The 27,427-nt window shown below is 43.4% G+C and overlaps 1 protein-coding gene across 4 annotated transcripts in view; it reads right to left on the bottom strand.

Moving 5' to 3' along the window:
• The window catches only part of THRAP3 (thyroid hormone receptor associated protein 3), a 99,420-nt gene that overhangs the window by 10,578 nt on the left and 61,415 nt on the right, over positions 1 to 27,427 (bottom strand). For 3 of the 4 annotated variants that reach the window (XM_030942455.1, XM_010360426.2, XM_030942457.1), the window contains exons 3-8: positions 13,206 to 13,373; positions 8,658 to 9,560; positions 6,176 to 6,880; positions 4,372 to 4,544; positions 3,576 to 3,687; positions 1,701 to 1,785 (exon numbers count right to left, since the gene is read on the bottom strand). In XM_030942455.1, the coding sequence (XP_030798315.1) occupies positions 1,701 to 1,785; positions 3,576 to 3,687; positions 4,372 to 4,544; positions 6,176 to 6,880; positions 8,658 to 9,560; positions 13,206 to 13,342 (2,115 nt within the window). In that variant the 5' untranslated portion in view covers positions 13,343 to 13,373. Of the gene's footprint in view, positions 1 to 1,700; positions 1,786 to 3,575; positions 3,688 to 4,371; positions 4,545 to 6,175; positions 6,881 to 8,657; positions 9,561 to 13,205; positions 13,391 to 27,427 lie in introns of those variants that run through there. The other variant, XM_030942456.1, reaches the window with a different exon arrangement.

Here is a 27,427-nt window from a genome sequence, read left to right as displayed (position 1 = left end):
ATTCATAAATTGGTATTACCAGGTGAAAGAAAAGGGAAGGGAAGGGGAAGGGGAAGGGGAAGTGGGAAAGAAAGAAAGAAAAAGGAAGGGAGGGAGGAGGGGAAGAAGGGAGGAGGGAAGGAAGGAAAAAACTTCTCTGCTAGCTTCCTAAGCAGTACAGCTATGAAGGTATGTTTTGCAGCAGCAACAGCACACCTGCTCAGACCACTGCAGCAAAGGCTTTCAACAATTCTTGGGAAACTCAGTGGGGGCAAAGATGCATGGTAGTTCCAGGACATCCCACACTAGGATTTGTCTCATGGAGGTACCTCAGGGAGGAAGAAATGAGCAGTTCACTCTGCATTAACAATTTATATACATGAACTACTAAACTTAAAAAAATTAAATTTAACAACAGGAGTGGCAGAAAGTAGGTTTATAGTTTTGGTTTTTTTTTTTGAGACAAAGCTTCGCTATTGTTGCCCTGGCTGGACTGCAGTGGCGCGATTTTGGCTCATTGCAACCTCCACCTTCTGGGTTCATGTGATTCTCCTGTCTCAGCCTCCCAGGTACCTGGGATTACAGGCATGCACTACCACACCCGGCTAATTTTGTATTTTTAGTAAGACAGGGTTTCACCATGTAGGTCAGGCTGGTCTCAAACTCCTGACCTCAGGTGATCCACCCACCTCAGCCTCCCGAAGTGCTGGGATTACAGGCTTGAGCCACCTTGCCCGTCCGTTTATTGTTTTATCACTTAATTTGTTTCCTAACAGAGGGAACTGGGCCTCTGCATCCTCCAATGAGCAAAAAAAGACAAAAAGACAAATGCAACACTGCTCCCAGGGGTTGGCTTTTTAGGGCATGGAGGTCAAGATCTCTTCTGATGTTTTAAAGAAAACCTTGGGTTTTACATGGCTAGTGCCAAGCTGGAGAAGGGGTACTCGGAGGAGGAAAGAGGGGTGGGAGAGAAGAGAGACTGCCCAAGAGCGCCTCTCATCACATTCAACCAACAAGACAAATTTTTTTTTAGAAAAGGTTTCAGCAGCATTGGAATAACCATCTGTAATTTTAAATGTCAACTGTATATGTGAATGAAGATCAATAAATACTAAGATTTTTTAAAGCCCAATTTCGTTATTTCACAGTAAAAGATTGTATACAAGCTTTAACTTCTTAATAACAGTGTTTACGTGCACATCATTGCAAATGTAGCTGGGCCATCAAAGTAATGTTTAACAGTAATTGACAGATGATAGATATGGTACAATGTTAGGAAAAAAAACTGGACCAGCTGTTTAAAAACAGTCTACTTAAGTTAAGACATGAATATTTCACTCTTCTCTGACATGCATGTCTTTCTGAAATCATGGTTGGAAATAGTGCATGTATACAGTTGATTTGATAATACTTACAAGCAGAAAAATATCACAAAAAGTTTCTTCTCTCATCATGGGCACTTGTTCCAAAACTCCTCTCTTTTTTTTCTCAAGCTCACCTCAATAGACTTTGGGGTCATTTACCATATTCTAACCACTTCACAAAGGTTGTTGATACATTTAATAAAAATTAACCCTTTGTAGTTCATTTTTAGAATTATGCCCATCCTTAAAAGAAAAACACAAACTTAAGTAGAGAGTAATTTAAACAAACACATTTCTGTCAAGTTCATGCCCAACGCACTCATTTTGTTGGAATTACTGATCAAATCAACAGTTCACCTTGTAGCCAGGTTCTCGGGGACTTTTCATTTCATCATGAGCCAAACCATGTTTTCTGAATGTACTGGGGGAAATGTCTATTCTCCTAAAATTGAAAATACAGAACAATATAGTACTCCATTGTGTGAATATGATACTGGTAATATTCTAGCTCCTAAGTTGGGTAACAGATTCACAGGCATTATTTTTCCTTATGTTTCATGACTTATGTATGTATTACTTTTACTCTTTACTTACATACTTATACTCTCCCGTAGGCATACACACACACACACACACACAGAGAGTCCCAGGTTCCCAAAGTGTGACAGAAGTTAGAGGTTTTTGTTCTCTCCCGGTTTTGCTACACACAGAAAGATGGACTCACCCACAGCCTTAAAGGTAAGGCCAACTTTGTTTCTAGTCCCTATCCACTGAACTGACTCCCACAACCAAATGGAATAGTCTTTAAACCTGCTGGGCCTTAAAATTCTTTGAGACAATCCTACAAGCTACCGCTTCTAGCCCCCAGGCAAATTCTTCTAAAGGAATCCAACTACCATGATTTAATCCATGACTAAACTACCATGAAATATTAATATATGGGTTTGCCTAAACAAATTAGCATTAGGCCGGGCACAGTAGCTCATGCCTGTAATCCCAGCACTTTGGGAGGCCGAGGCGGGCAGGTCACCTGAGGTTGGGAGTTCGAGACCAGACTGGCCAACATGGTGAAACCTTGTCTCTATTAAAAATACAAAAGGCCGGGCGCGGTGGCTCAAGCCTGTAATCCCAGCACTTTGGGAGGCCGAGACGGGCGGATCACGAGGTCAGGAGATCGAGACCATCCTGGCTAACACGGTGAAACCCCGTCTCTACTAAAAAAATACAAAAACTAGCCGGGCGAGGTGGCGAGCGCCTGTAGTCCCAGCTACTTGGGAGGCTGAGGCAGGAGAATGGCGTGAACCCGGGAGGCGGAGCTTGCAGTGAGCTGAGATCCGGCCACTGCACTCCAGCCTGGGCGACAGAGCGAGACTCCGCCTCAAAAAAAAAATAAAAAAAATAAAAAATAAATAAAAATACAAAAATAAGCTGGGCATGGTGGCGCACGTCTGTAATCCCAGGTACTTGGGAGGCTGAGGCATGAGAATTGCTTGAACCTGGGAGGCAGAGGTTGCAGGGAGCCTGGTTGTACTCCAGCCTCGGTGGCAGAGCAAGACTCCACCTCAAAAAAAGTAAAGAAAAATGGCCGGGTGCGGTGGCTCAAGCCTGTAATCCCAGCACTTTGGGAGGCTGAGACGGGCGGATCACAAGGTCAGGAGATCGAGACCATCCTGGCTAACCCGGTGAAACCCCGTCTCTACTAAAAAATGCAAAAAAACTAGCTGGGCGAGGTGGCAGGCGTCTGTAGTCCCAGCTACTCGGGAGGCTGAGGCGGGAAAATGGCGTAAACCCAGGAGGCGGAGCTTGCAGTGAGCTGAGATCCGGCCACTGCACTCCTGCCTGGGTGACAGAGCGAGACTCCGTCTCAAAAAAAAAAAAAAAAAGAAAAGAAAAGAAAAGAAAAGAAAAGAAAAGAAAAGAAAAGAAAAGAAACTAGCATTTACTCTACCTACTCACAGTAATTTCAGGCTAACATTTGCCAGCTCCCAGTAATACAGGAGTTAATCTATGTCAAGAGAGCTGTTTTCCTCAGGCCCAACGTGAGAGACTATTATCCCAAAGCATATCCTGTACACTCTAAAATATAAATGCCTACAGCTCTCTTAGAGTCTGAAGGATGTTACCGTAAATTTTGTATTAAAGGTGCATTAGCAGCAGAATTTAACATGGTAAGTTTAATGTCTGGTACAAAGTCTTTTATTACAACATCCAGTATAAGGCCAAGGTCCTTACCTGTGTATTTCTGGGCTTTTCTTGTTTTTGGCTGCCTCCTGCTCAGTTCCTCTCTTTAGGTATTTAGTAAAGCGTTCATGTAATGTCATTCCTGAGGACCCAAAGTGATGCTCTGTTGGGATTAAAACAAACACAGTATGTTACCAAAGGCAGACACAATGTTTTAACTTTGTTGCAGGAACCGGTAACCACAGAGATGCAACTAAAGTAGTTAAATCCACACAACAAATATACTGAGAAAAGGAAGGAAAAATGGCTGGTTCAAACACAGTCCCATATTGGGCATTAGATTTCCACTGTAGTTCCCATGTCTTAGGACAGAGAAGCTTGAAGTTTATTCTCCTCAGAAACACAGCACCAACTCTTGCTTGAGTTTATATTCAGATGGAACCTGCCAACTGGCCCAACCCAGCTTCTCCATCACTTCTCTTAGCCATTCCCTAACCTGCCCAACTCCATTTGCCCAGGGGGATGATAGAATACTCTGGAGGAAGAAATTCACACCACAAGGTCCGTAAGAGATCACTTAGAGGAGAGAAGACAGAGATGCTAGAAAAGTCATTTTGCTATTGGCTTTAACCTGTTCTCTTGGTCACAGGTTACCAGCATTTCAAAATGCTAAGCTCTGCAATTAAAACATGGAAATTGCTCCCTGAACACAATTTCCTTCAAGCCAGCCCCTAGCTTCAAAGGCCCTTTAGATGAGATACAGGGCCCCCCAAAACTCCTCATCCACCCACTCATCCTTCTTCTAAGTGTGGAACACCAGCCTAAGCAGGCCAGGGTCTGGACTCACCTTTAACATGGTGAACAATGGTCACTATATGTTGGGCAAACAGTTCTGAGGGGCTACGCTGAGACTGAGCTGATTGTATGTGTTGGAAAATGGAACGAAACTCCTGTTCCTTTTTGTTGCTATGGACTAGATCTCGGCAAAGCTTGCGTTCCTGAGCCAATAAGCCACTGGGTCTGAAAAAGAAATACGGGGAGGCCCAATTAGAACATGATATACAGAAAGAACATTAAAACCGTAAAAATACTTTTTTGAAGAGTTTTTAATCTATCCACAAACTTCTTTTCTTTCTACCGAAGTTGAAAGTAATTTCAATGCACTGTAACTATGGAAAAGGATATCCAAAATCTCTCTATTCTCTTTTTTACTGGAATCTTCAAGTGGAGTGAAGTGTTAAACCTTAGTCACTGCTGGTTTTAACACACCCAACAAATGAGAAAGTATTTTAAAAGATCGACTACAGCTGGGTGCAGTGGTTCACACTCGTAATCTCAACACTTCGGGAGGCAGAGACAGGAGTATCACTTGAGCCCATGAGTTTGAGACTCCATCTCCATCAATCAATCAATAAAAAGATCAGCTAGCATGACCAGCCAAGGCCTGATTCAGGGAGGTGATGTCATGAACCGGGAGCGGGGTGTGGCTGGAATGCTGTTCACACAGACTTCCAGCTGGCTGAGTAGTTTACGCCAAGTAAAAAACCAGTTAGCCTTGGCCTCCCAACTCTTTCCTAAAATTTAGGGGACAGCGGGTAGATGTATTGCCTTCCTTAACTCTAAAATTGTGGCCAGGCACAGTGGCTCATACCTGTAATCCCAGCACTTTGGGAGGCTAAGGCAGGCAGATCACCTGGCTTCAAGGGTTCGAGACCAGCCTGGCCAACATGGTGTAACCCAGCCTCTACCAAAAATACAAAAATTAGCCAGGTGTGGTGGCAGGTGCGTGTAATCCCAGCTACTCGGGAGGCTGAGGCAGGAGAATCGCTTGAACCCGAAAGGCAGAGGTTGCAGTGAGTTGACAGTGCACAGCTGCACTCCAGCCTGGGTGACGGAGAGAGATTCTGGGCCAGGTGCAGTGGCTCACGCCTGTAATCCCAGCACTTTGGGAGGCCAAGGTGGGCGGATCACGAGGTCAGGAGATCGAGAACATCCTGGCTAACACGGTGAAACCCCATCTCTACTAAAAATACAAAAAATTAGCCAGGCGTGGAGGCAGGCGCCTGTGGTCCCAGCTACTTGGGAGGCTGAGGCAGGAGAATGGCACGAACCTGGGAGGCGGAGCTTGTGGTAAGCGGAGATCGCACCACTGCACTCCAGCCTGGGTGACAGAGGGAGACCCCCATCTCAAAAAACAAAAAAAGAAAAGAAAAAGAAAAGAAGAGAGAGAGACTGTCTCAAAAATAAAATAAAATACAATAAAACTGCTACGTTATCTGATGGGGAAGGGCTATACTATAGACTTCGGTGACCCAGCTAGGAAGGAAGAAGTGGATCCAGGATGGCTTCACAGGCAAAGCTATGTTAAACACAAGAAACAGTATTGGACTTGGTGGTGCAGTGATGAACAGAGAATGAGCCAGTCACTAAGGACTGAAGAGATACTTCATCACCCCAGGGATACTGTCCCCCTCAAAGCACACAATCACTCCGTGATACATACTCTCTAGTGAACATAGGTGGACATGAAAGTATCAGCACTGAAGCTTAAGACAGCAGGGGGAACACAACAGAATGTCCCCAGGGAGAAGGGCTAGGAGACACCACTTAGGCCACTAAAGCACTGAGGATTAAGAAGAAGCACATCTCACCGTGCAAGGTCCTCATCAAAAGAGTCCATCCGGACATTGACCTGTGCCTCTCGAGTAATGGAAAAGGAAGACTTCCCCGTGGGAAAATCTCCTTTCACTCCCAGCTTGTCTCGGCTCTCAGAGGTCTTTCTTGGGGGAGGTGATGAGCTTTTCTCCTGGATTGCTTTGTAAGCAGTCACTCGGAAATTCTTCTCAGGCACAAAGCCCCTGTGCCCACCTTCGGTTCTCTTGCCCCGATCCTCCTTTTTGGATCTCTCTGGGAAAGACTCCTCCTCCAGCTCCTCTGTTTTCCTCTGCTTTTCCTTCCCTGGAGGTGCATATACCAGGCCCTCCCATTTGCCTGACTTCTCCTCCTCCTGGTTTTTGTTTGCACCTATGACTTTTGACATATATTTGGGTTCATCATCAAACTCAGACTCCTTCCTTCCCTTAGCTTTGTCCTTATCTTGATCATCCATCTCCTCCTTGTGGAAATCAGCCATCTTCTTCTCAAAGTCATCTCGGAGCTTATACCTTTTGGGAGACTGACTGCCCCGAAAAGGCTTCTCGGAATCAGTTTTGGGAGCAAAAGAATCAGATTTCATTTTTCCATCACCCAGGCCTGTGTCAGAGAAGCTCCCTTTCTCTTTTATTTTTTCTTTATCGGTATTTGTTTGTTTCTGTTCCTTATCTTTTCCATTCTCTGTCTTCTGCTCTTCTAGATACCTAGTTATAAAAACACAAGAGAGACACACAAGAGGCTTCTTAAGCATCCCTTGCTCTAAAATAGTGCCTTACTGTTTTTGGTTTTGATTCTCTGAAAAAATATGTCTTATGGATTTCAGTATTACCAAAGGACTTTCTATGCGGTTACTTCCTACTAATTTCTGAAAAACTGCCATTTACAGTTCTATGAACTTGGCAATTAAGAGAAAAATACATGATCCATGGAGTTGTGTCTTACAAAAGCAACCAAAGAGAACAGCAAAAGTTATTTTTAGGATACTAAAAAACAAAAACAAAAACCTACTTACCTGTAATGTGATCTAGGGCAAAAAATAACTAAGGTCTTACCCAACCTTCACTCAGTCACTTAAAATCTGCTTTCAGCAAAGTTAACATAGAACACCTTGGACAGTTTTGCTTTTATACAACTCACATTTGGAAATACAAGTCTAAAAAGAGACTTCAAATTTGCTTCAAGTCACCTAGAAGATCTAAATATGAAATATACTGTGAACACAAATAAAAACAAAATACATGTTAATGGGGGAGAGGGTGACAGCAGCAAAAATCATCATTCTCTTTCTTATGGAAAAACAGCTCATGCTCAAGTCTTCTAAAGATTCACAGTCCTGGCATGGAACAAAACTTATGCTTTAAAATACTTACTTGGGAGCTAGACTATGAGGACCCAAAGGCATAAGAACGATACAATGAACTTTGGGAACTCAGGGAGAAGGATGGGAGAGGGCAAGGGATTAAAAAACTACACACTGGGTACAGTGTACACTGCTCGGGTGATGGGTGCACCAAAACCTCAGAAATCACCACTAACAAACTTATCCATGTAACCAAACACCACGTATTCCCCCAAAAACCTACTGAAATAAAAATGTAAATAAATAAAACAGACTTACTGAAGCCAAGTACAGATTCAAAATGTCTCATCTGTACCATTAATGCAGAAAGCCTAATAATCAAGTCAAAGTCGTATTAATACAGCCAAGAAGAATCAAGGGATTAAAAAATATGCTAAATACGACAAAATAAAGAAAAAAGGGAAACCATTTGCTGGGTTAGTCCCTCTTGACCACAACCTGGTCCCAATGCAACTTCCCTGTAACTTCTCTGCCATCCCAATCCATCCAACCATACAAACAAAGATTCATGTTCCAACTCACCGTGTCCCCCAGGGGAGAAAGACGGAAGCACTGCCATGTCCTCTCCTAACACGCAGCCGTGTTGGCTTCTACTGGGACATACACCCACCTTGTGGTTTTAAAACAAGGCCTTCCTGGACTAAGCCTTGGCCTTTCCCATTCTGCCCAGTCTCAACTGGAGGGTATTGAGGGTGCAGCTCTTCACCATGATAGGCTGATGCAGATCGAACATAGTAGATGGTGGGTGCTACAGGGTCTAAGAGCTCCAATGGCCATTCATTTTGGCAAAGACCATACTTTTTTTTGATAGCTGACCCACAAATCTCTACTGTTCTTTGGCTTACATTGGTAGAATCCAAGGCAAATTTTAAATGTGAAAACATCATTGCAGAGTAGTCTAAAGAAAGTTTATGCTGCAATACAAATTCAGGAAGGTAGGAAAGCTAGAGTTAACCTAAAGGTTTCCTTGGGTGATGCTTTTAATGTTTACTAATGAAAAGTCTAGGAAATAGGGATTACCTTTTACCATTAATCAGAGCTCTTAACTTAGATCACATTACAATTAAACTGCCAGCTAGTGAGACAAAAACACAACCAGGCAGGGGAAATGAGATACTTGCCTCTTTGTATAGGCTGCTCCTCCTGAAGCAGCACTCTCCTCCTTCTGAGATGAACCATATGTGGAGCCAGTGGATGGTGGACTTTTACCCACAGGGCTCTTTTTGGATGGACTCAGGGACCCAGAACCATGGTCGAACTGACCTTGGTGTGTCCCAGACTGATACCCAGTACCACTTGGCAGAGCTGAGCCCATCTGGGATGTGCTGGAAAGTGGAGGACTAGGTTTTGGCACAGGGCTAGGACGGGGTGACCGCCGCCTCACCACCACAGACTGGAGGGGGCTTTTGAGAGCTGGGCTCCGCTCCCGAGGACTCAGCTCAGAAACTGCTGAGGCCCGTGATGCAGAACCAGTGCCGTAGGTGGCATCTGGCCATGGCTTCGAGCTCTCAGATGCTTTTGTATCTTGAGAGGTGCCTCCAGAGAATGTCTGATCCTTGGCCTCATCTCCCTGGTTATCCCCGGCAGCCTGAGATGGCCGGCTATCCTTGGAAGAGGACTTTTTCTCCTTTGCAGACTTGCGCTTAGAAGATTCAACTCGGCTATGGTTGGAGGAAGAACGGGAGGATGAGGAGCGCCTTGACCGGTCAGAAGACGACTTATCAGAGTTTCTAGAATGGCTCCTGGACCTTGGTGAAGGGGACCTTCTCTTTGGGGACCGGGATCTTGAACGGCCTCGACGAGGACTGTATGCTTGCCGATAATTCTGCCAATTTGAGCGGTAGTTTCCATAGCCTCCTCGGTTATACTGGCCCCATGGATAAAAGCCTCTGTTGCGCCCACGGAAATAATAGGGCCTTCTATAGCCTCTGTTGTGACCTCGGAAATCCCGATTCTGATATACTCTTGGGTGGTTTCTTTCTCTGTTATGAGCTGGAGAATATGATCTGGAACGAGACCTAGAACTGGAATGGAAAGGAAAGAGACAAATGTTTGAATTTTTGACACAAGTATTTTTATTCAAGAAATATCTGTTCTGAAATCCCTGTCCTTATGTGTCACTCACTTTCAGTTTTGTTTTCAAAGCAAGGGCACAAATATTTAATCCCACTACGTATGGCCCTTACTAAGTACAAAAACATGGATAAGAATCATTTGAACAAGTGATGAAACACAGGTCACTTCATATTGCAGCACATTTAAAATGGAGGAGTACTTCTACAGTGACTGAGAAACTATCAACATTTTCTTAAGGTAGTCAACTACACAAAGACCATTTTAATATACCATAATAACAGCTTACAGTTTCACAGGTACAGGGATTTTAACAGGGCTGCAAGTCATTGGAAATGAGAGAAAAACTGCTAGCTGCGGTATCTAGACAGGTACTCTGACCCCTACCCACACTGTGGCAACACTTCACACCCTATCCTAGTCAGCTCTCCCTCTTGTGCGTGACGAATTTCTTAGATACCACTAAGGCTTGGGATCGTAAAAGTGTAGTTACAACAGGTATACACCAAAGAAAACTTGGAGAATGCATCTGCTCAAAGCTTAAAAGAACTTACTAAAATCACATAAACAAAACATACAATATTGTTTTTTTAAATTGGGGACCTGGAAATGGTCTCACTACTTAGGTCATATTTCTGTGGCTGAGCTACATGATCTTACATAGGTGCCACAAGAGGGCACTATCTGACCATAAGGTACCCAAGGACACATGAAGTTAGCAAAGAGGAACTAAAAAACCCCCCACCACCCCGGTGTGCAGAGGGGCTAGTGTTGTGTTCTTCTCCAGTTAACAATATAGAACTCTGGTAGAGCACGGTGAATTTCCAGAACCACAGGCACTTGATAGTAACCTAACTTGGTTAAAAAAAAAAAAAAAAAAAAAAAAACTGTACATTCCTGAGCATCAGGCTTGTCAACGATGAGGAACTTTGTTTCCATCAAAAAGTCAAAAATAACGTATGTTGGTGTAAAAATCCACTGGGGTTCTTGGATCCACTTTTCCCATCTACTATGATATAGATCATTAACATTAAAAAAACTACTCCTAAGCAGCTGGCTAGAAATAAGTAAAAAAACTCTTCAGTTAATCAGCAGACCTTCTCATATCTGACTGGGAACAGATGCGTTTTTGTTTTTCCAAGTAACTCCATTTAACAAATATACCAGTTTTTTTCAGGATTTAACAACAAAACAGTATTTTTAAGAAGAAAGTACATTCAATTTAATCTAAAGATAAAGTGGGATTGGTTTTCCACTATTTATTGCCCACTGTACTCAGGATTTTTTATCTACACCATGAATAAGAACAACTGGCAAAGATATATCTTACTGCTGCCTGTTATTGTAATTAAGTACAATTAAAAAAAAAAAAACTTACCTTCCACACTTTTCATTTGAAAACAGTAACAATATAAGAAAAGAAGGGAGAGGCAGATGCAGATTATGAAAGTGAATATGACCCGATTAAAGGGCTATGCTTGAGGTAGGTGATCCACCACCAGCACTAAGGAGGGTTTAATTCATGTTCCCATCCTCATAGGCTACTGCTGCTTCTGTTACCAATAACTAGTGAGGGCCCTGGGCATACTGCATCCAAAACTCGCAGTCATTGCACAGATGCAGGAAAACGAGTCTCTGCAGATTGCAAATGAAGTTATTTAAGAGATGTCACTTAAAAGGATACAGTCTGTGAAATACAAGGAAATAATCAATTTTCTCCAATTCTGTAGAACTCAGCAGTTAGTTAATTTAAAGGCATGGTTTCTCAAACTCTCTGGATAGATACTTTCCTTGCAGGAGAGGGAAAACAAAAGAAAAAACCATGAAACAGATAGGCCAGAAATAAAAACTGAACATCCAGTGGCAAATTTATCTGTTTCTAAAAAACAGAGAAGTCAGACTACAATCAAGTATAAAAGCATACTTTCTAGTGGAGAAATTCCTCCAGAACAAGTCTCTTCTAGGTATATGATAGCATGTTAAAGTATCTTTAGACCTACCAGCACATACTGCCTCCCTAAAATATTTTTTCCTCATTTGCCAAGTCAGTGAGCAAGTGCCAAATGATTTACACAACAAGGAGAAAAGAACTGCCCAGAATTCCAGCTGTCATAAATACTTCAGAGTTGATTAACATTTTTCAATTCAATTCAATTCAATTTTGTCTCTCAGTTTTGGTTGCATAGAGGGTATGCAACCAAAACTGAATAATTGGTAAATAATTGGTAAATACTTGAACCAATTATTTAGTTTCTTCTAGTTACCAGATTAAATTTTAAAAAGGTATCTTCATAACCAAATGAGCTAAAACTGAGGTTTAAACTCCCTAAATCAAGATTCTGGGTACAGGGTAGGAGTTACTAAGAGTCTTGCTTGTCCCGTGGCTTTAAAAGCAATTTCCTGAGGTAGATAAATTTAGGGTTTCCCTTTTCAATATTTATGCATACCTACTTTTTCAGGATGGCTTCTCACAGACTTCATTTAACATCTACCTTGTTTTTGTTAAATGGTAAGAAACAAAACCACCAATCCTTTGTTTAATAGACCCCTTAGAAGTACTATAGGGCTCTGGAAATCATCAAGAGTAAAAGTTTAATCACTGACTTCTAAGGTTTATTTTAAATTTCGTAATCAATTCATCTAAGACAAAAATTCTAGATACTCATCTGAAATAAACAGCAGGGGTTCCAAGTGTCAAACATGACAAATCATCTCCTTGCTAATATACTTCTGAGAAAAAGAATGAAAATGTACAAAGATTCCCCTTTATTAAGTATTTAAATACACCAATATTTCCCAAACTCACATACAGAAACTTGTATCTACTGAAAGCTTCTTATCTGTCCACAAAAGAAAGTTAAAACACTTTTAAAGAATGAAAAATCCAACTCACAACACACACCAAGAGAGGAAAGACGCTGGAGGTTTGGCATCCTATTCCAAGACATAATTAAAATAGGGAAATCCACCTGAAGCTGTGAAAACTGACTGAATTAGGAAATATTGGCAATAAATTCAAAAGAAGTGTTCTTATGTTTAGTGAGATAAAATGATGTTTTCAACAGTGATTTTTAAAAAGTTTTAAGATACATTTACTAAATAGATGCAGCTTATTAGTAATTGGCACACTGTATATAAATGACTCCTGGTTAAGTTTCTAAAAGTTTATTTTAGTGAGTTGAAGCTTCTTTTCCTTGCCATGTTGTTCATATTATTAATCCTCTTAGCTATCCTTTATTTGCGGTGATGCAAATAAACTTTGGTTCAGGCCTTCAAAAATACTTTGGTGAAAAATAATCAGCTATAGAGATTTGAAGCAAGCAGCTCAAATAAAAATAAAACGTTCTTTCTTCCAAAGTGGGTGGGAAATACTATGTGCTGGCAGAGGAAAGGAATCAGGCAATCAGCATGGCAATCAAAGCTGATCTGGATTTGTCGTTTAAAGAGACCTGGAATATCTTATAGCCCAACCCTGCACCTCAAGCCAACCCCCCAGTCCATTTGACACTCACAGAGAAAGTCTAACAAAAGATCTTCAAACATCCACATCAACTGATGCAATGATTACCTCAATATACAAAGTCACACCCCCTTACCTCAGCCTGCGCTTCCTTGAACGAGAGAGAGATCGACTTCGGGACCGAGACTTCGAAAATGAACGAGAACGAGATCTTGATGCAGATCTTGAGCGAGAAGAGCGAGATCCAGACTTGGATTTGTTTGTTTTTGACATCTCTGAAGAGAGGATCACTTTTCAATTACACCTAATGTAAGAAAATGCATTAGAACAAATGAGTGAGTTCCTTTGCAAATGTGAACCTCTGGACATTTTAAAAACACCTTTCTTTTAATCTGGGCAACATAAGAAGACCCCACATCTACAAAAAAAAAATTTTTTTTAAATTAGTCATAGTAGTGTGTACCTGTAGTACTAGCTATTTGAGAGGCTAAGACAGGAGGGAGTGCAAAGTTACAGCGAGCTATGATCACGCCACTGCACTGTAGCTCTGGAGGAAAGAGCAATACCCTATCTCCCAAAAAAAAAAAGAGAAAGTGGCTGAGCATGGTGGCTCACGCCTATAATCCCAGGGCATTGGGAGGCCAAGGTAGGAGGACTGTTTGAGTCCAGGTGTTTAAGACTAGCCTGGGCAACATAGCAATATCCTGTGTCTACAAAGTAAAAAAAAAAATTTTTTTTTTTTTGAGATGGAGTTTTGCTTTTGTTGTCCAGGCTGGAGTACAATGGCTCGATCTCAGCTCACTGCAATCTCCGCCTCTCGGGTTCAAGCAATTCTCCTGCCCCAGCCTCCCAAGTAGCTGGGATTACAACCACGTGCCACCATGCCCAGCTAATCTTTTTGTATTTTTAGTAGAGGCAGGGTTTCTCCTTGTTGGTAAGGCTGGTCTTGAACTACCGACCTCAGGTGATCCGCCTGGCTCAGCCTCCCAAAGTGCTGGGATTACAGGCGTGAGCCACCGCACCTGGCCTACAAAGTAAAAATTTTTTAAATTAGCTGGATGTGGTGGTAAGGGCCTGTAGTCTTAGCTACTCTAGAGGCTAAGGTGGGAATGGCCTGAGACCAGGATTTTGAGACCAGCCTAACCAACAAAGGAAGATTCCCCCACCTCTACAAAAAAACAACTTGTTTTAATAAAATAAACTTTAAAAACAGAAAGTAACATTTAAAAAAAGATGAAATGACTGATTTTTAAAGAACCCTTAATTTGTTCCAGCTCTTTATTAGACAAGAGTCAGTAGGGTGCAGTGGCTCACGCCTGTAATCCCAGCACTTTGGGAGGCTGAGGTGGGCTGATCACCTGAGGTCAGGAGTTCGAGACCAGCGCGGCCAACATGGTGAAACCCCATCTCTACTAAAAATACCACAAATCAGCAGGGCGTACTGGCGGGCGGCTGTAATCCCAGTTACTCAGGAGGCTGAGACAGGAGAATCGCTTGAACCTGGGAGGTGGACATTGCAGTGAGCCGAGATCACACCACTGCACTCCAGCCTGGGTGACAAGAGCGAAACTACATCTCAAAAAAAAAAAAAAAAAAAAAAAAAAAAAGAGTTAACTTTCAGGGTCATTTTCTCACCAAGAAACAAATTCTCTTTTTCCTTTTCTCCCCGTCCAGGAAAGAAGAGCACCTCTAAGTTGCCCTGAGAAGTTAACGCCTGGTCTACAAGGTACACTTCTCCTTTATACTCTATTAGTGCCTTGGATATCTTCCCAGCAGTAAAAACTCTAAATGCTAAAGTACATGTCCACCGAAGACAGTAAGAGTAAGGAATCTGTCAAAGATCACAAAGCTAGTTAATAGCCAAACCAGGCCAAAACTCCAGGGCCTATTCTATCACAGTTTGCTGCCTAGCAAGATTCTGCCAAGTAATGCCACCTCTTGTCTATGAAGGGAAAATAATAATCAAATATTTCTCCCCTCCTGCCTCTCAGAATTTGAAGATCTCAGCTCAAAAGCTATCTCCTCAGAGGTTCACCCTGACCACCCAATCAAAAACAGCCACCCAGTCATTTTCTATGTCCAGTACATATCTTACTTGTTTCTTCAGAGCAAAACTCAGTATGTGAAACTATCTTGTTTACTTGTTATTCTGTCTTTAATTAGAATGTAAGCTCTATACCAACAGAAACCTCATCTCTCTTATTTAGTGCTGTATACCCAACACCCAGAATAGCAAATGCTTAACCAGTGTTTTCATTAATTCAATTTATCCTTGAGGAGGGCTTTTTTTTTTTTTTGAGACAGAGTCTCGCTCTGTTGCCCAGGCTGGAGTGCAGTGGCCGGATCTCAGCTCACTGCAAGCTCTGCCTCCCGGGTTTATGCCATTCTCCTGCCTCAGCCTCCCGAGTAGCTGGGACGACAGGCGCCCGCCACCTCGCCCGGCTAGTTTTTTGTATTTTTTAGTAGAGACGGGGTTTCACCATTTTAGCCAGGATGGTCTCAATCTCCTGACCTCGTGATCCGTCCGTCTCGGCCTCCCAAAGTGCTGGGATTACAGGCTTGAGCCACCGTGCCCGGCCGAGGAGGGTATTTTTAATCCCGTTTTACAGATAAGAATTTTGAGGCACAGAGAGGGTAATTAACTTGCCCAAGGTCATATTGCCAAAATCCAAACCACAATTGGCTCGCTCATTCACTCATTCATTCAGACGGAGTCTCCCTATGTTGCCCAGGCTGGTCTCAAACTTCTAAGCTCAATGGATCCTCCTGCCCCAGCCTCCCAAAGTGCTTGGATTACATGCGTGAGCCACCCCACCGAGCCTCACTGTTGGCACATTTAACCGCTACGTTACATTGCCTGTCTACTAGAGCAGTGTCTGGCATACAAGGGGTACTAACGAACTTGTGGAACCAATGAATGCCAAGTGTCCACCCTTACCAAGTTTACAATCTGGTAAAGGTGACAAGATACAGATAAACTGAAAGGTGGTATTTATTTCTGTTATATTCGAATAAAATACTTGAATTTCAAGAACTGTCCGAAAGACAAAAAAATGCCTAGGAAGCTGCTATAGCTCCAGCTCACTGGGGAAACAACCATAATCTTAGAGACATAATTTAGAGGAGGACTGAGAAACCAACAGGAAGTCAGAGACAAAAGGTGATGAGTAAAAGACTGCTAGATGAGGATGCCAAGAACCCACAGTTTAAATCCTGCCAAAAAGATCACACTGTTGCAAACTCTAGCAGGGTCAAAGATATTTCAATTTGGAGCTACTTTTGGCAGTAGTGTCACTATATGAAGTAAGAATGAAGGAGTAAGTTACTCAGGAGTGGGAGGTGGAGGTGTAAACAAACAATTTACAATGAGAATATTAAAAATAAAAATACATTTTTTCGGTTGGTCTTAAGCATTATTTTGGGGTTCTCTGGGTTCACTCTTGCCAAATGGAGACCTTTATTTCTGTCACAAGTTCAGGGATATCTATCTATGTCTGCCTAGTAAGAGACTGTGTAACATTCTATTTTAACTTGGGTCAGAAATAAAAATCCATCTAGATGACTTACACAACAGGTGGATATCATCAGACTTTAAAAGAATAAAAAAGGCTTTGGGAGGCCGAGACGGGCGGATCACGAGGTCAGGAGATCAAGACCATCCTGGCTAACACGGTGAAACCCCGTCTCTACTAAAAAATACAAAAAAACTAGCCGGGTGAGGTGGTGGGCACCTGTAGTCCCAGCTACTCGGGAGGCTGAGGCAGGAGAATGGCGTAAACCCGGGAGGTAGAGCTTGCAGTGAGCTGAGATCCGGCCACTGCACTCCAGCCTGGGTGACAGAGCGAGACTCCGTCTCAAAAAAAAAAAGAATAAAAAAGGGCAACAAGTTAGTGGAAAAGGAAACACTCAATTCAACACTCAGAAACCAGAAAACTAAGAAGCTAATTTTCTTTTCTTTTTTTTTTTTTTTTTTTGAGGCGGAGTCTCGCTCTGTCGCCCGGACTGGAGTGCAGTGGCCAGATCTCAGCTCACTACAAGCTCCGCCTCCCGGGTTTACGCCATTCTCCTGCCTCAGCCTCCCAAGTAGCTGGGACTACAGGCGCCCGCCACCTCGCCCGGCTAGTTTTTGTATTTTTAGTAGAGATGGGGTTTCACGTGTTAGCCAGGATGGTCTCGATCTCCTGACCTCGTGATCCGCCCGTCTCGGCCTCCCAAAGTGCTGGGATTACAGGCTTGAGCCACCGCGCCCGGCCAAGAAGCTAATTTTCATTAAGATGAAGAAAAGCTGCCATATAAATACAAACAAACTTAACAATTCTGCACATATTAAGCTTACTAGAACTGACAAGTGCACTCAAGAGCTGCAATATCGTGACGCCCCCCGATCCCCATTCCCGGAGCTTCCTCTTTAATGTGAACTGCAACTAATTATTTTATTTACGTATTTATTTTATTTTTATTTATTTATTTTTTGAGACAGAGTTTTGCTTTTATTGCCCAGGCTAGAGTGCAATGGCACAATCTCAGCTTACTGCAACCTCTGCCACCTGGGTTCAAGTGATTCTCCTGCCTCAGCCTCCCAAGTAGCTGGAATTACAGGCGTCCGCCACCACACCTGGCTAATGTTTTGTATTTTTAGTAGAGATGGGGTTTCACTGTGTTAGCCAGAATGGTTTCAATCTCCTGACCTCGTGATCTGCCCGCCTTGACCTCCCAAAGTGCTGGGATTACAGGCGTGAGCCACTGCGCACGGCGCAAGGACAGAATTTCAAATAGCCTTTTGAAATGATTTCAGCTATAATTCTGTCACTAGGAGAAAGAATTTATTTTCAAACTATTCTGTAGAGCCACTTGAGAGGGTAGCACAAACCCATCATCCTTTTCAGAAACCCAAGTCTTCTTGACTCAAACTGCTTGTCTAATTATCAAGCAGATCAATGGTCCTTGAAAAAAGATGCGTTTTACTTAAAACACAACTGTGTTTAAAAAAATTTATCCTTACATTTATGGTCAAAACCCGATTGATGCCTCATGGAGTGACTCACGCCTGTAATCTTAGTCCTTTGGGAGGTCGAGGCAGGAACATCACCTGGGGTCAGGAGTTTGAGACCAGCCTGGCAAACGTGGCAAAACCCCGTCTCTACTAAAAATACAAAAATTAGCCAAGCGTGGTGGCAGGCACCTGTAATCCCAGTTACTCGGGAAGGTGAGGCAGGGAGAATTACTTGAATCCAGGAGGGGGAAGTTGCAGTGAGTCAAGATCACGCCAGTGCACTCCAGCCTGGGCGACAGGGCAGGACTCCATCTCCCAAAAAAAAAAAAAAAAAGGGGGGGGGGCGGGGTGGGGGGTGGGCACAGTGGCTCATGACTGTAATCCCATTCAGCACTTGGAGAGGCCGAAGCAGGTGGATCACCTGAGGTCAGGAGGTCGAGACCAGCGTAGCCAACATGGTGAAAACTCCTCTCTACTAAAAAAAAAAAAAATACAAAAATTAGCTGGGCGTGGTGGCGGGAATCTGTAATCCCAGATACTTGGGAGGCTGAGGCAGGAGAATCGCGTGAACCTGTGGGGCGGAGGTGGCAGTGAGCCTAGATCGCGCCACTGCACTCCAGCTTGGGCAACAAAAGCTAAACTCCATCTCAAAAAATTATAATAATAATAATAATAATAATTTAAAAACCCAATTGACCATAAATACAAAAACTCATTTGGTTTTTCACCGTTATCAAAAACCAACTGACCATAAATTTAAAGCCAGGCATGGTGGTGCATGCCCACAGTCGCAGCTACTTGGGAGACTGAGGCAGGAGGAATGCTTGAGCCCAGGAGGCTGAAGATGCAGTGAGCCATGTTTGTGCCACTACACTCCAGCCTGGGAGACAAAGCACGTATCTGTCTCCAAAATAAAACATAAATAAATGTGAGCCAGGCGTGGTGACTCACACTTGTAATCCCAGCACTTTGGGAGGCTGAAGTGGGTGGATCACTTGAGGTCAGGAGTTTGAGACCAGCCTAACCAACATGGTGAAACCCTATCTCTACTGAATATACAAAAAGCAGCCAGGTGTGGTGGCAGCCGCCTGTACACCACTGCACTCCAGCCTGGGTGACAGAGCGGAATCTATCTCAAAAAAATAAATTAATTAAATAAATAAAATAAATATGAGGCTGCGTGCAGTGGCTCACGCCTGTAATCCCAGCACTTCCTGGGAGGCCAAGGTGGATACAAGTCCCTTGTTGGATGTATGACTTGCAAATATTTTCTCCCATTTTGTAGGTTTTCTTGTTTTCTTTTCACTTTCTTTTTTTTATGTTTTTTGAGACGGAGTCTCCCTCTATTTCCCAGGCTGGAGTGCAGTGGCATGATCTGGGCTCACTGCAACCTCCACCTCCCGGGTTCAAGTGATTCTCCTGCCTCAGCCTCCCGAGTAGCTGGGATTACAGAGGTGCACCACCACACTCAGCTCATTTTTGTATTTTTAATAGAGACGGGGTTTCACCATGTTGATCAGGCTGGTCTCGAACTCCTGACCTCAGGTGATCTGCCTGTCTCAGCCTCCCAAAGTGCTGGGATTACAGGTGTGAGCCACCATGCCCAGCTTTACACTTTCTTGATGCTGTCCTTTGAAACACATTTTGTTTTTTACTCTGATGAACTCTATTTTTCTTTTGTTGCTTGTACTTTGTGTGTCATGTCTAAGCAGGTTTTGTCTAACCCAAGGTCACAGATTTACTCCTAGGTTTTCTTGTAAGAGTTTTCTAGTTTTAGCTCTTTGTAGGTCTATGATCCATCATGATTTAATTTTTATGAATGGTGTGAAGTAAGGGTCCAACTTTATTTATTTAGAGACAGGGTTTCACTCTGTCATTCAGGCTAGAGTGTAGTAGTGCAATCTCAACTCACTGCAGCCTCAATCTCCTAGGCTCAAGTGATCCGCCCAACCCAGTCTCCTGAGTAGCAGGGACTACAGGCATGTGCCACCATGCCTGGCTAATACTTGTATTTTGTAGAGACGGGGTCTCCCCATGTTGTCCAGACTGGTCTCAAACTCTTGGGCTCAAGCAATCCACCCATGTCGGCCTCCCAAAGTGTTGGGATTACAGGCGTGAGCCACCACACCTAGTCCAACTTGATTGTTGTGCATATGGCTATCTAGATGTCCTAGCACCACTTGCTGAAAAGACTATTCTTATGCCGTTGCACTGCAGCCTGGGCAATAAGAGTGAAACTCCATCTCAAAGGGAAAAAAAAAAAAGACTAGTCTTTCCCCACTGAATTGTCCTGGTACCCTTGTTAAAAACCAATTAATTGGCCCCGCGCAATGGCTCAAGCCTGTAATCTCAGCACTTTGGGAGGCCGAGGAGGTGGGTGGATCACGAGGTCAAGAAATTGAGACCAGCTGGCCAACATGGTGAAACCTCGTCTCTACTAAGAATACAAAAATTAGTTGGGCGTGGTGGCACGTGCCTGTAGTCCCAGCTACTCAGGAGGCTGAGGTAGGAGAATCACTTGAACCCGGGAGGTGGAGGTTGCAGTGAGCCGAGATCACGCCGTTACACTCCAGCCTGGGTGACAAGAGCGAAACTCCATCTCAAAAAAAAAAAAAAAAGAGCCCAATTAATTATAAATGTAAGGATTCATTCCCGAACTCTCAATTTTACTCTACTGACCTGTCTCTCCTTATGTCAATACCACAGTCTTAATTACTGTAGCTACATTTAAAAATCAAAAAATGTGAATCCTCCAACTTTTCTCTTTTTCAAAATAATTTTGGCTATTCTGGGTACATGTCCATATGAATTTAGAATCAGCATGCCAATTTCTGCAAAAAGACCATCTGGGATTTTGACAGAGTGTGTGCTGAATCTGTAGATCAATTTGGAGAATACTGCCATCTTAACAGTAGTAAATCTTCCAATTCCATGAACATGTAATGTGCTTTCCACAATGTTTCACAGTTTTCTGAATATAAGTTTTACACTGGCCTTTGTTAAATTTATTCCTATATTATTTTGATGCTACTGGAAATGAAATTACAATTCATTTTCACTTGTTAACAGCTTCATTTTCTTATTGTTCATTGCTACTGTATAGAAATACAGCTCATTTTGTGTGTGTGTATATATATACACACACTGTCTTTTTACTTTTTTTGAGGTGGAGTCTTGCTCTGTTGCCCAGGCTGGAGTGCAGTGGCCTGATCTTGACTCACTGCAGCCTCCACCTCCCGGGTTCAAGCAATTCTCCTGCCTCAGCCTCCCCAGTAGCTGGGATCACAGGTGCACGCCACCACACCCAGCTAATTTTTTTGTATTTTTAATAGAGATGGGGTTTTGCTATGTTGGCCAGGCTGGTCTCAAACTCCTGACCTCAAATGATCTGCCACCTCAGCCTCCCAAAGTGCTGGGATTACAAGTGTGAGCCACCATGCCTGGCCTGATTTTTATATATTGATCTTGTACCTACAACCTTGCTAAATTCATTTATTAGCTCTAATTGGTTTTTAGTAGAATCCTTAGGTTTTTCTATTTAATATTATACCATCTGCAAAAAGAGATGATTTTACTTCTTCTTTACCAATTTAAATGCCTCGTGTTTCATTTTCTTGCCTTATTGCTCTGGCTGGAATGTCTACTACACAATGGTAAGTAAAATGGTGACAGTGGACAGCCTTGTCTTGATCTTGTTCCTCATCTTAAGGAGAAAGTGTTCAGTCTTGCACCTTTAAGTATGATGTTAGCTGTAAATTTTTCATAGATGCCCTTTATCATATTGAAGAAATTCCCTTCTACTTTGTTGACTATTTTTATAATGAGAAGGTGTGGGACTTTATTGAGATGTGTCTACTGAGATTTTCTCATCTTAAAAGAATGGGGAAAGTTCCTGAGAACTGATCCCATGTGAGCCTGCACTCCTTATCCCTCAACCAGACCTCAGGATGAAATCTCTGCTGAGAAGATAGCATGCTTTTCCAGATTAGATAATGCTACATTTGATGACTGTTAGGTAACACAAAAGAGTTAACTAAATGAGTTTAACAATTCAGGATACCAAACCCAGGCAGCTACAAAATGAACCAGAGACCACATCTGATTTGTTCTCCATTTCATCTTCAGTGCTTTGCATTTAGCCACAGAGTGGACACTTTGTACTTGCTAAATGAGTAAACACACTCACACTTCCTCTTCAATCTCAATTCTCTTCACCACATAAGGAACAATAATTTTAAAAATCAGTTTATCAAATATTAACAATACGGCCAAGGAATAAAGTTATGCATGTATCACAGCTCTGCTAACCTAGAAATTGAGATCATTCTCATCCCTTCCACACCTTATTCAAAGGCACAGAAGACCAAACTGATCTTGTTAGGGAGACACACTTCACTTACTAGTGTCACGTTTCAACAAAACTTCACTGCCAACATCCAGTCAAGAGAGCCACGCTTTCAACAGTCATTAAAGGGAAGAAGTAGGACATTCTTAGTGAACAAGCCATAAACTTATAGAGATAAGACAGACAAAAATACCAAGAAAGAAATACCACTACCCATAAAGCGTTTGAGACAAAGCAGTGGGCCTGACTTGTGTTCTGAATGCCTCTGGATAGTTATGGGAGGAAAGCTGAGCTCAAGTGAAATATGAAACATGTTTACTATTTTACTCTTTTCCTTGGAGATCATCCTCTCCTGAGTAAAACAGACACGGAAACAGAATAGACGGCAGCTGTGGTATCTCTAGAGTAACGCTCTGCCAAGGCTTCATACTGCACCCCACCCCTGAAGAAATCAAATCAGAGACCCCTTTATGACATGTACTCTGCTATTAAGTGGCTCTCAAGTTACTAAGTAAGGTAAATCAGTAAATACTAATTTCAATTCTAAGGTCTTAAATTTATAGAAAAGAAAATCCACATGTGCATTGGGTACTCTCCTAAAGAGTGGGGGTGATGTCTCTCTGGTGAGAATGGTTATTTTACTGTTTAAAAATTTGAAAGATATAGGCTGGGTGTGGTGACTCAAACCTGAAATCCCAGCACTTTGGGAGGCTAAGGAGGCTTGCTTTTCAATCCAGAAGTTCAAGGCCAGCCTGGACAACATGGCAAGACCCTGTCTCTAAAAAAAAATAAAAAATAAAAAAAGTATCCAGGGCCAGATGCAGTGGCTCATGCCTGTAACCCCAGCACTTTGGGAGGCCAAAGGGGGTGAATTACTTGAGGTCAGGAGTTCCAGAACAGTCTGGCCAACATGGTAAAACCCTGTCTCTATTAAAAATACAAAAACGAGGCCAGGCACGGTGGCTCACGCCTGTAATCCCAGCACTTTGGGAAGCCGAGGCAGGCGGATCACCTGAGGTCGGGAGTTTGAGACCAGCCTGACCAACATGGAGAAACCCTGTCTCTACTAAAAATACAAAAATTAGCCGGGTGTGGTGGTATGCATCTGTGATCCCAACTACTAGGGAGGCTGAGGCAGAATTGCTTCAGCTTGGGAGGTGGAGGTTGCAGTGAGCTGAGATCACACTACACTCCAGCCTATGCGACAGAAAAGAGACTCCATCTCAAAAAAAAAAGACAAGAAAAAGCCTGGGCGTGGTGGCTCATGCCTGTAATCCCAGCACTCTGGGAGGCCAGGGCAGGCAGATCACGAGGTCAGGAGTTTGAGACTAGCCTAACCAACATGGTGAAACCCATCTCCACTAAAAATACAAAAATTAGCCAGGTGTGTTGGCGCGCGCCTGTAATCCCAGCTACTCAGGAGGCTGAGGCAGGAGAATCGCTTGAACTCGGGAGGAGGAGGTTGTAGGGAGCCAAGATCACACCACTGCGTTCCAGCCTGGGCAACAAAATGAGACTATATCTTGCGGGGGGTGGGGGGAGAGTTTGCTTGTGTTATAAAAACAAAATTATTCTGGAATTTGGTACTCAAATTCTTAAAACTTTAAATACTGAATTCTGTGGAATTTGGTAGAACTTACTTTAAAAATATGAAATCCAGGCCAGGCACAGTGGCTCAAGCCTGTAATCCCAGCACTTTGGGAGGCCGAGACGGGCGGATCGGGAGGCCGAGACGGGAGGTCACGAGATCGAGACCATCCTGGCTAACATGGTGAAACCCTGTCTCTACTAAAAAATACAAAAAAACTAGCCGGGCGAGGTGGCAGACGCCTGTAGTCCCAGCTACTCGGGAGGCTGAGGCAGGAGAATGGCAAACCCGGGAGGCGGAGCTTGCAGTGAGCTGAGATCCGACCACTGCACTCCAGCCTGGGCGACAGAACGAGACTCTGCCTCAAAAAAAAAAAAAAAAAAAAAAAAATGAAATCTGTAGGTACAGATGTACGTATAAGACATATCTACATAAGGACATACAGCAAACTCTCATCAGTGGTTATCTCTGCAGAGCAGAAAGAAGCTAACAGGAAAGGAACAGAACAGGAGAAGGAGGGAGATGAGACGGGAAAAAAGGACAGGAGCACTTGCTTCTTAATTTTTCTAGGCAGAGATTTCTCCCCCATTATTCTAAAAAAAAAAAAAAGTTAACATTCCATGAATTGTGTAGATTATTCTATTTTTAATATGAAATCAAACATCTACCTGCTTTTTTCTGATATTAAAAAAACCTGGCCGGGCGCAGTGGCTCACACCTGTAATCTCAGCACTTTGGGAGGTCGAGGTGAGCGGATCACCTGAGGTCGCGAGTTCGAGACCAGCTTGACCAACGTGGAGAAACCCCGTTTCTACTAAAAATAAAAAATTTGCTAGGCATGGTGGTGCATGCCTGTAATCCCAGCTACTCAGGAGGCCGAGGCAAGAGAATCGCTTGAACCCAGGAGGCAGAGGTTGTGGTGAGCTGAGATTGTGCCATTGCACTCCAGCCTGGGCAACAAGAGCAAAACTCTGTCTCAAACAACAAAAACAAAAAACAAACAAACAAAAAAACTAAATAAATAGAACTGTATTTAAAGTCCATGTCCATTTTGGAAATCTTCTCATAGTAAAACTACTTTGTCTTTTCACGACGTTAAAGAAGGTTTAAAAGGGCCTGTCTTATAGCTGCGGAAGCGCGCGTGCGCGTGTCAGGGTCTCACTCTGTTGTTCAGACTGGAGTGCAGTGGCTCGATTATAGCTCACTGCAGCCTCAACCTCCCTGACTGGCTCAACCGATCCTCCCACCTCAGCCTCCTGAGTAGCTGGGACTACCGGCACATGCTACTACAGCTGGTTAACTTTTTGTATTTTTGTAGAGACAGGGTCTCGCCATGTTGCCCAAGCTGGTTTCAAACTCCTGGACTCAAGCAACCCTCCCTCCTCAGCTTTCCAAATTGCTAGGATTACAGGCATGAGCCAACGTGCCCAGCCAGATGTTTATTTTATTATTATAGAAGTATTGATTCAAACACACACAAAAGTAGAAAGAACAGTATAGGGAACCCAAGTGTTTCCATTATCCAGCTTCAAACATTATCAATACTCTACAGGCAAACTGTATTCTTGGTCAAAATCCTAACAAGTGTGGATAGATACAGCCAGTTTCTGCAGCTCCTTTCCTGTATTTTCCTCCTTAAAAAAGACGTTCTTTATTTAAAAAAAGAGACATGCAGCTTTGCATAGTGGCTCACACCTGTAATCCCAGCACTTTGGGAGGCTGAGGGGGTAGGACTGCTTGAGCCCAGGATTTCGAACCAGCCTGGGCAACACAGTGAGACCCTGTCTTTACAAAATATTTAAAATAAATAAATTAGCTGGGCATGATGGTGAGCTCCTGTGGTCCCAGCTACCTGGGAGGCTGAGGTAGGAGGATGGCTTGGGCCCAGGTCCAGGATGCAGTGAACAATCATTGCTCCACTGCACAAGAACCTGGGTTATGTGCTTTTCCACGTGCGTGCTCTGCAAATACATCTAAAAAGAGAATCATTTACAGCAAATAACATTCTGATTCAAACTCAAACACATCTAAAGCTAGCTCCAAAGTACAAACTTAAACTCTCTCCCAATTGCAGGACTTGAAGTAGTCAAAATGTCATTCCCAGTGGAGGCTGTTCCATCAACTTGTTTTTTTACATGAGAATACTTCATAACCACTGAGAAAATTATCATGAGAGGGGAGAAAATACATAATAAATTACTCTTTTTCATTAGCAACCCCAAAAGGCTACAGCTTCTAACTCTATGGTGTCCAAAATCCACTGTAAAAAATGTGAGCACACTTCAACTGTTTGTTTGGCATCTGGGTAACCAGTGGAACCAGCTTGGCAAATTTCACCAAAAAAAAAAAAAAAAAAAAAAAAAAAGCAAAAAGACTCCTGTATGTTCAGAAACCGGAGGGTTAAGGGATGCCAGTGAAGTCCATGCCCTCAGGAGAAACAATACTTGGTCCTTAGTTCTTGTCAAGATAACTGCCAAGACAAAACACCCAATTCTGTGTATTGTTTTCTCCAGATTAAAAAACTAACTTGGCTGGGCACGGTGGCTCACACCTGTAATCCCAGCACTTTTGGGAGTCCGAGGCAGGTGGATCACCTAAGGCCAGGAGTTTGAGGCCACCCTGGCCAACATGGTGAAACCACATCTCTACTAAAAATACAAAAATTAGCCAGGCGTGGTGGTGGGCACCTGTAGTCCCAGCTACTTGGGAGGCTGAGGCAGGAGAATTGCCTGAACCTGGGAGGTGGAGCTTGCAGTGAGCTGAGAATGCACCACTGCACTCCCGCCTGGGTGACAGATAAAGGGAGACTCCATCTCAGGAAAAAAAAAAAAAATTAACCCATGTTGGACACACGGATTACTTTTCTTTTTTTTTTTTTTGAGACGGAGTCTCGCTCTGTCGCCTAGGCTGGAGTGCAGTGGCGCGATCTCAGCTCACTGCAACCTCCGCCTCCCAGGTTCATGCCATTCTCCCGGCTCAGCCTCCCGAATAGGTGGGACTACAGGCACCCGCCACCGCATCTGGCTAATTTTTTTATTTTTAGTAGAGACGGGGTTTCACCGTGTTAGCCAGCATGGTCTCAATCTCCTGACCCCGTGATCCGCCCGCCTTGGCCTCCCAAAGTGCTGGGATTACTTTTCTAAGTAGCTATTAAGAAGTTTCTCGCCGGGCGCAGTGGCTCAAGCCTGTAATCCCAGCACCTTGGGAGGCCGAGACGGGCGGATCACGAGGTCAGGAGATCGAGACCATCCTGGCTAACACGGTGAAACCCCGTCTCTACTAAAAAATACAAAAAAACTAGCCGGGCGAGGTGGCGGGCGCCTGTAGTCCCAGGTACTCGGAGGCTGAGGCAGGAGAATGGCATAAACCCGGGAGGCGGAGCTTGCAGTGAGCTGAGAACCGGCCACTGCACTCCAGCCCGGGCGACAGAGC

Source organism: Rhinopithecus roxellana, chromosome 12 (assembly GCF_007565055.1).
Source record: "Rhinopithecus roxellana isolate Shanxi Qingling chromosome 12, ASM756505v1, whole genome shotgun sequence".
NCBI lineage: Eukaryota > Metazoa > Chordata > Mammalia > Primates > Cercopithecidae > Rhinopithecus > Rhinopithecus roxellana.
The sequence above is the reverse complement of the archived record's forward strand: the minus strand, read 5'-3'. Positions and strand labels throughout refer to the sequence as shown.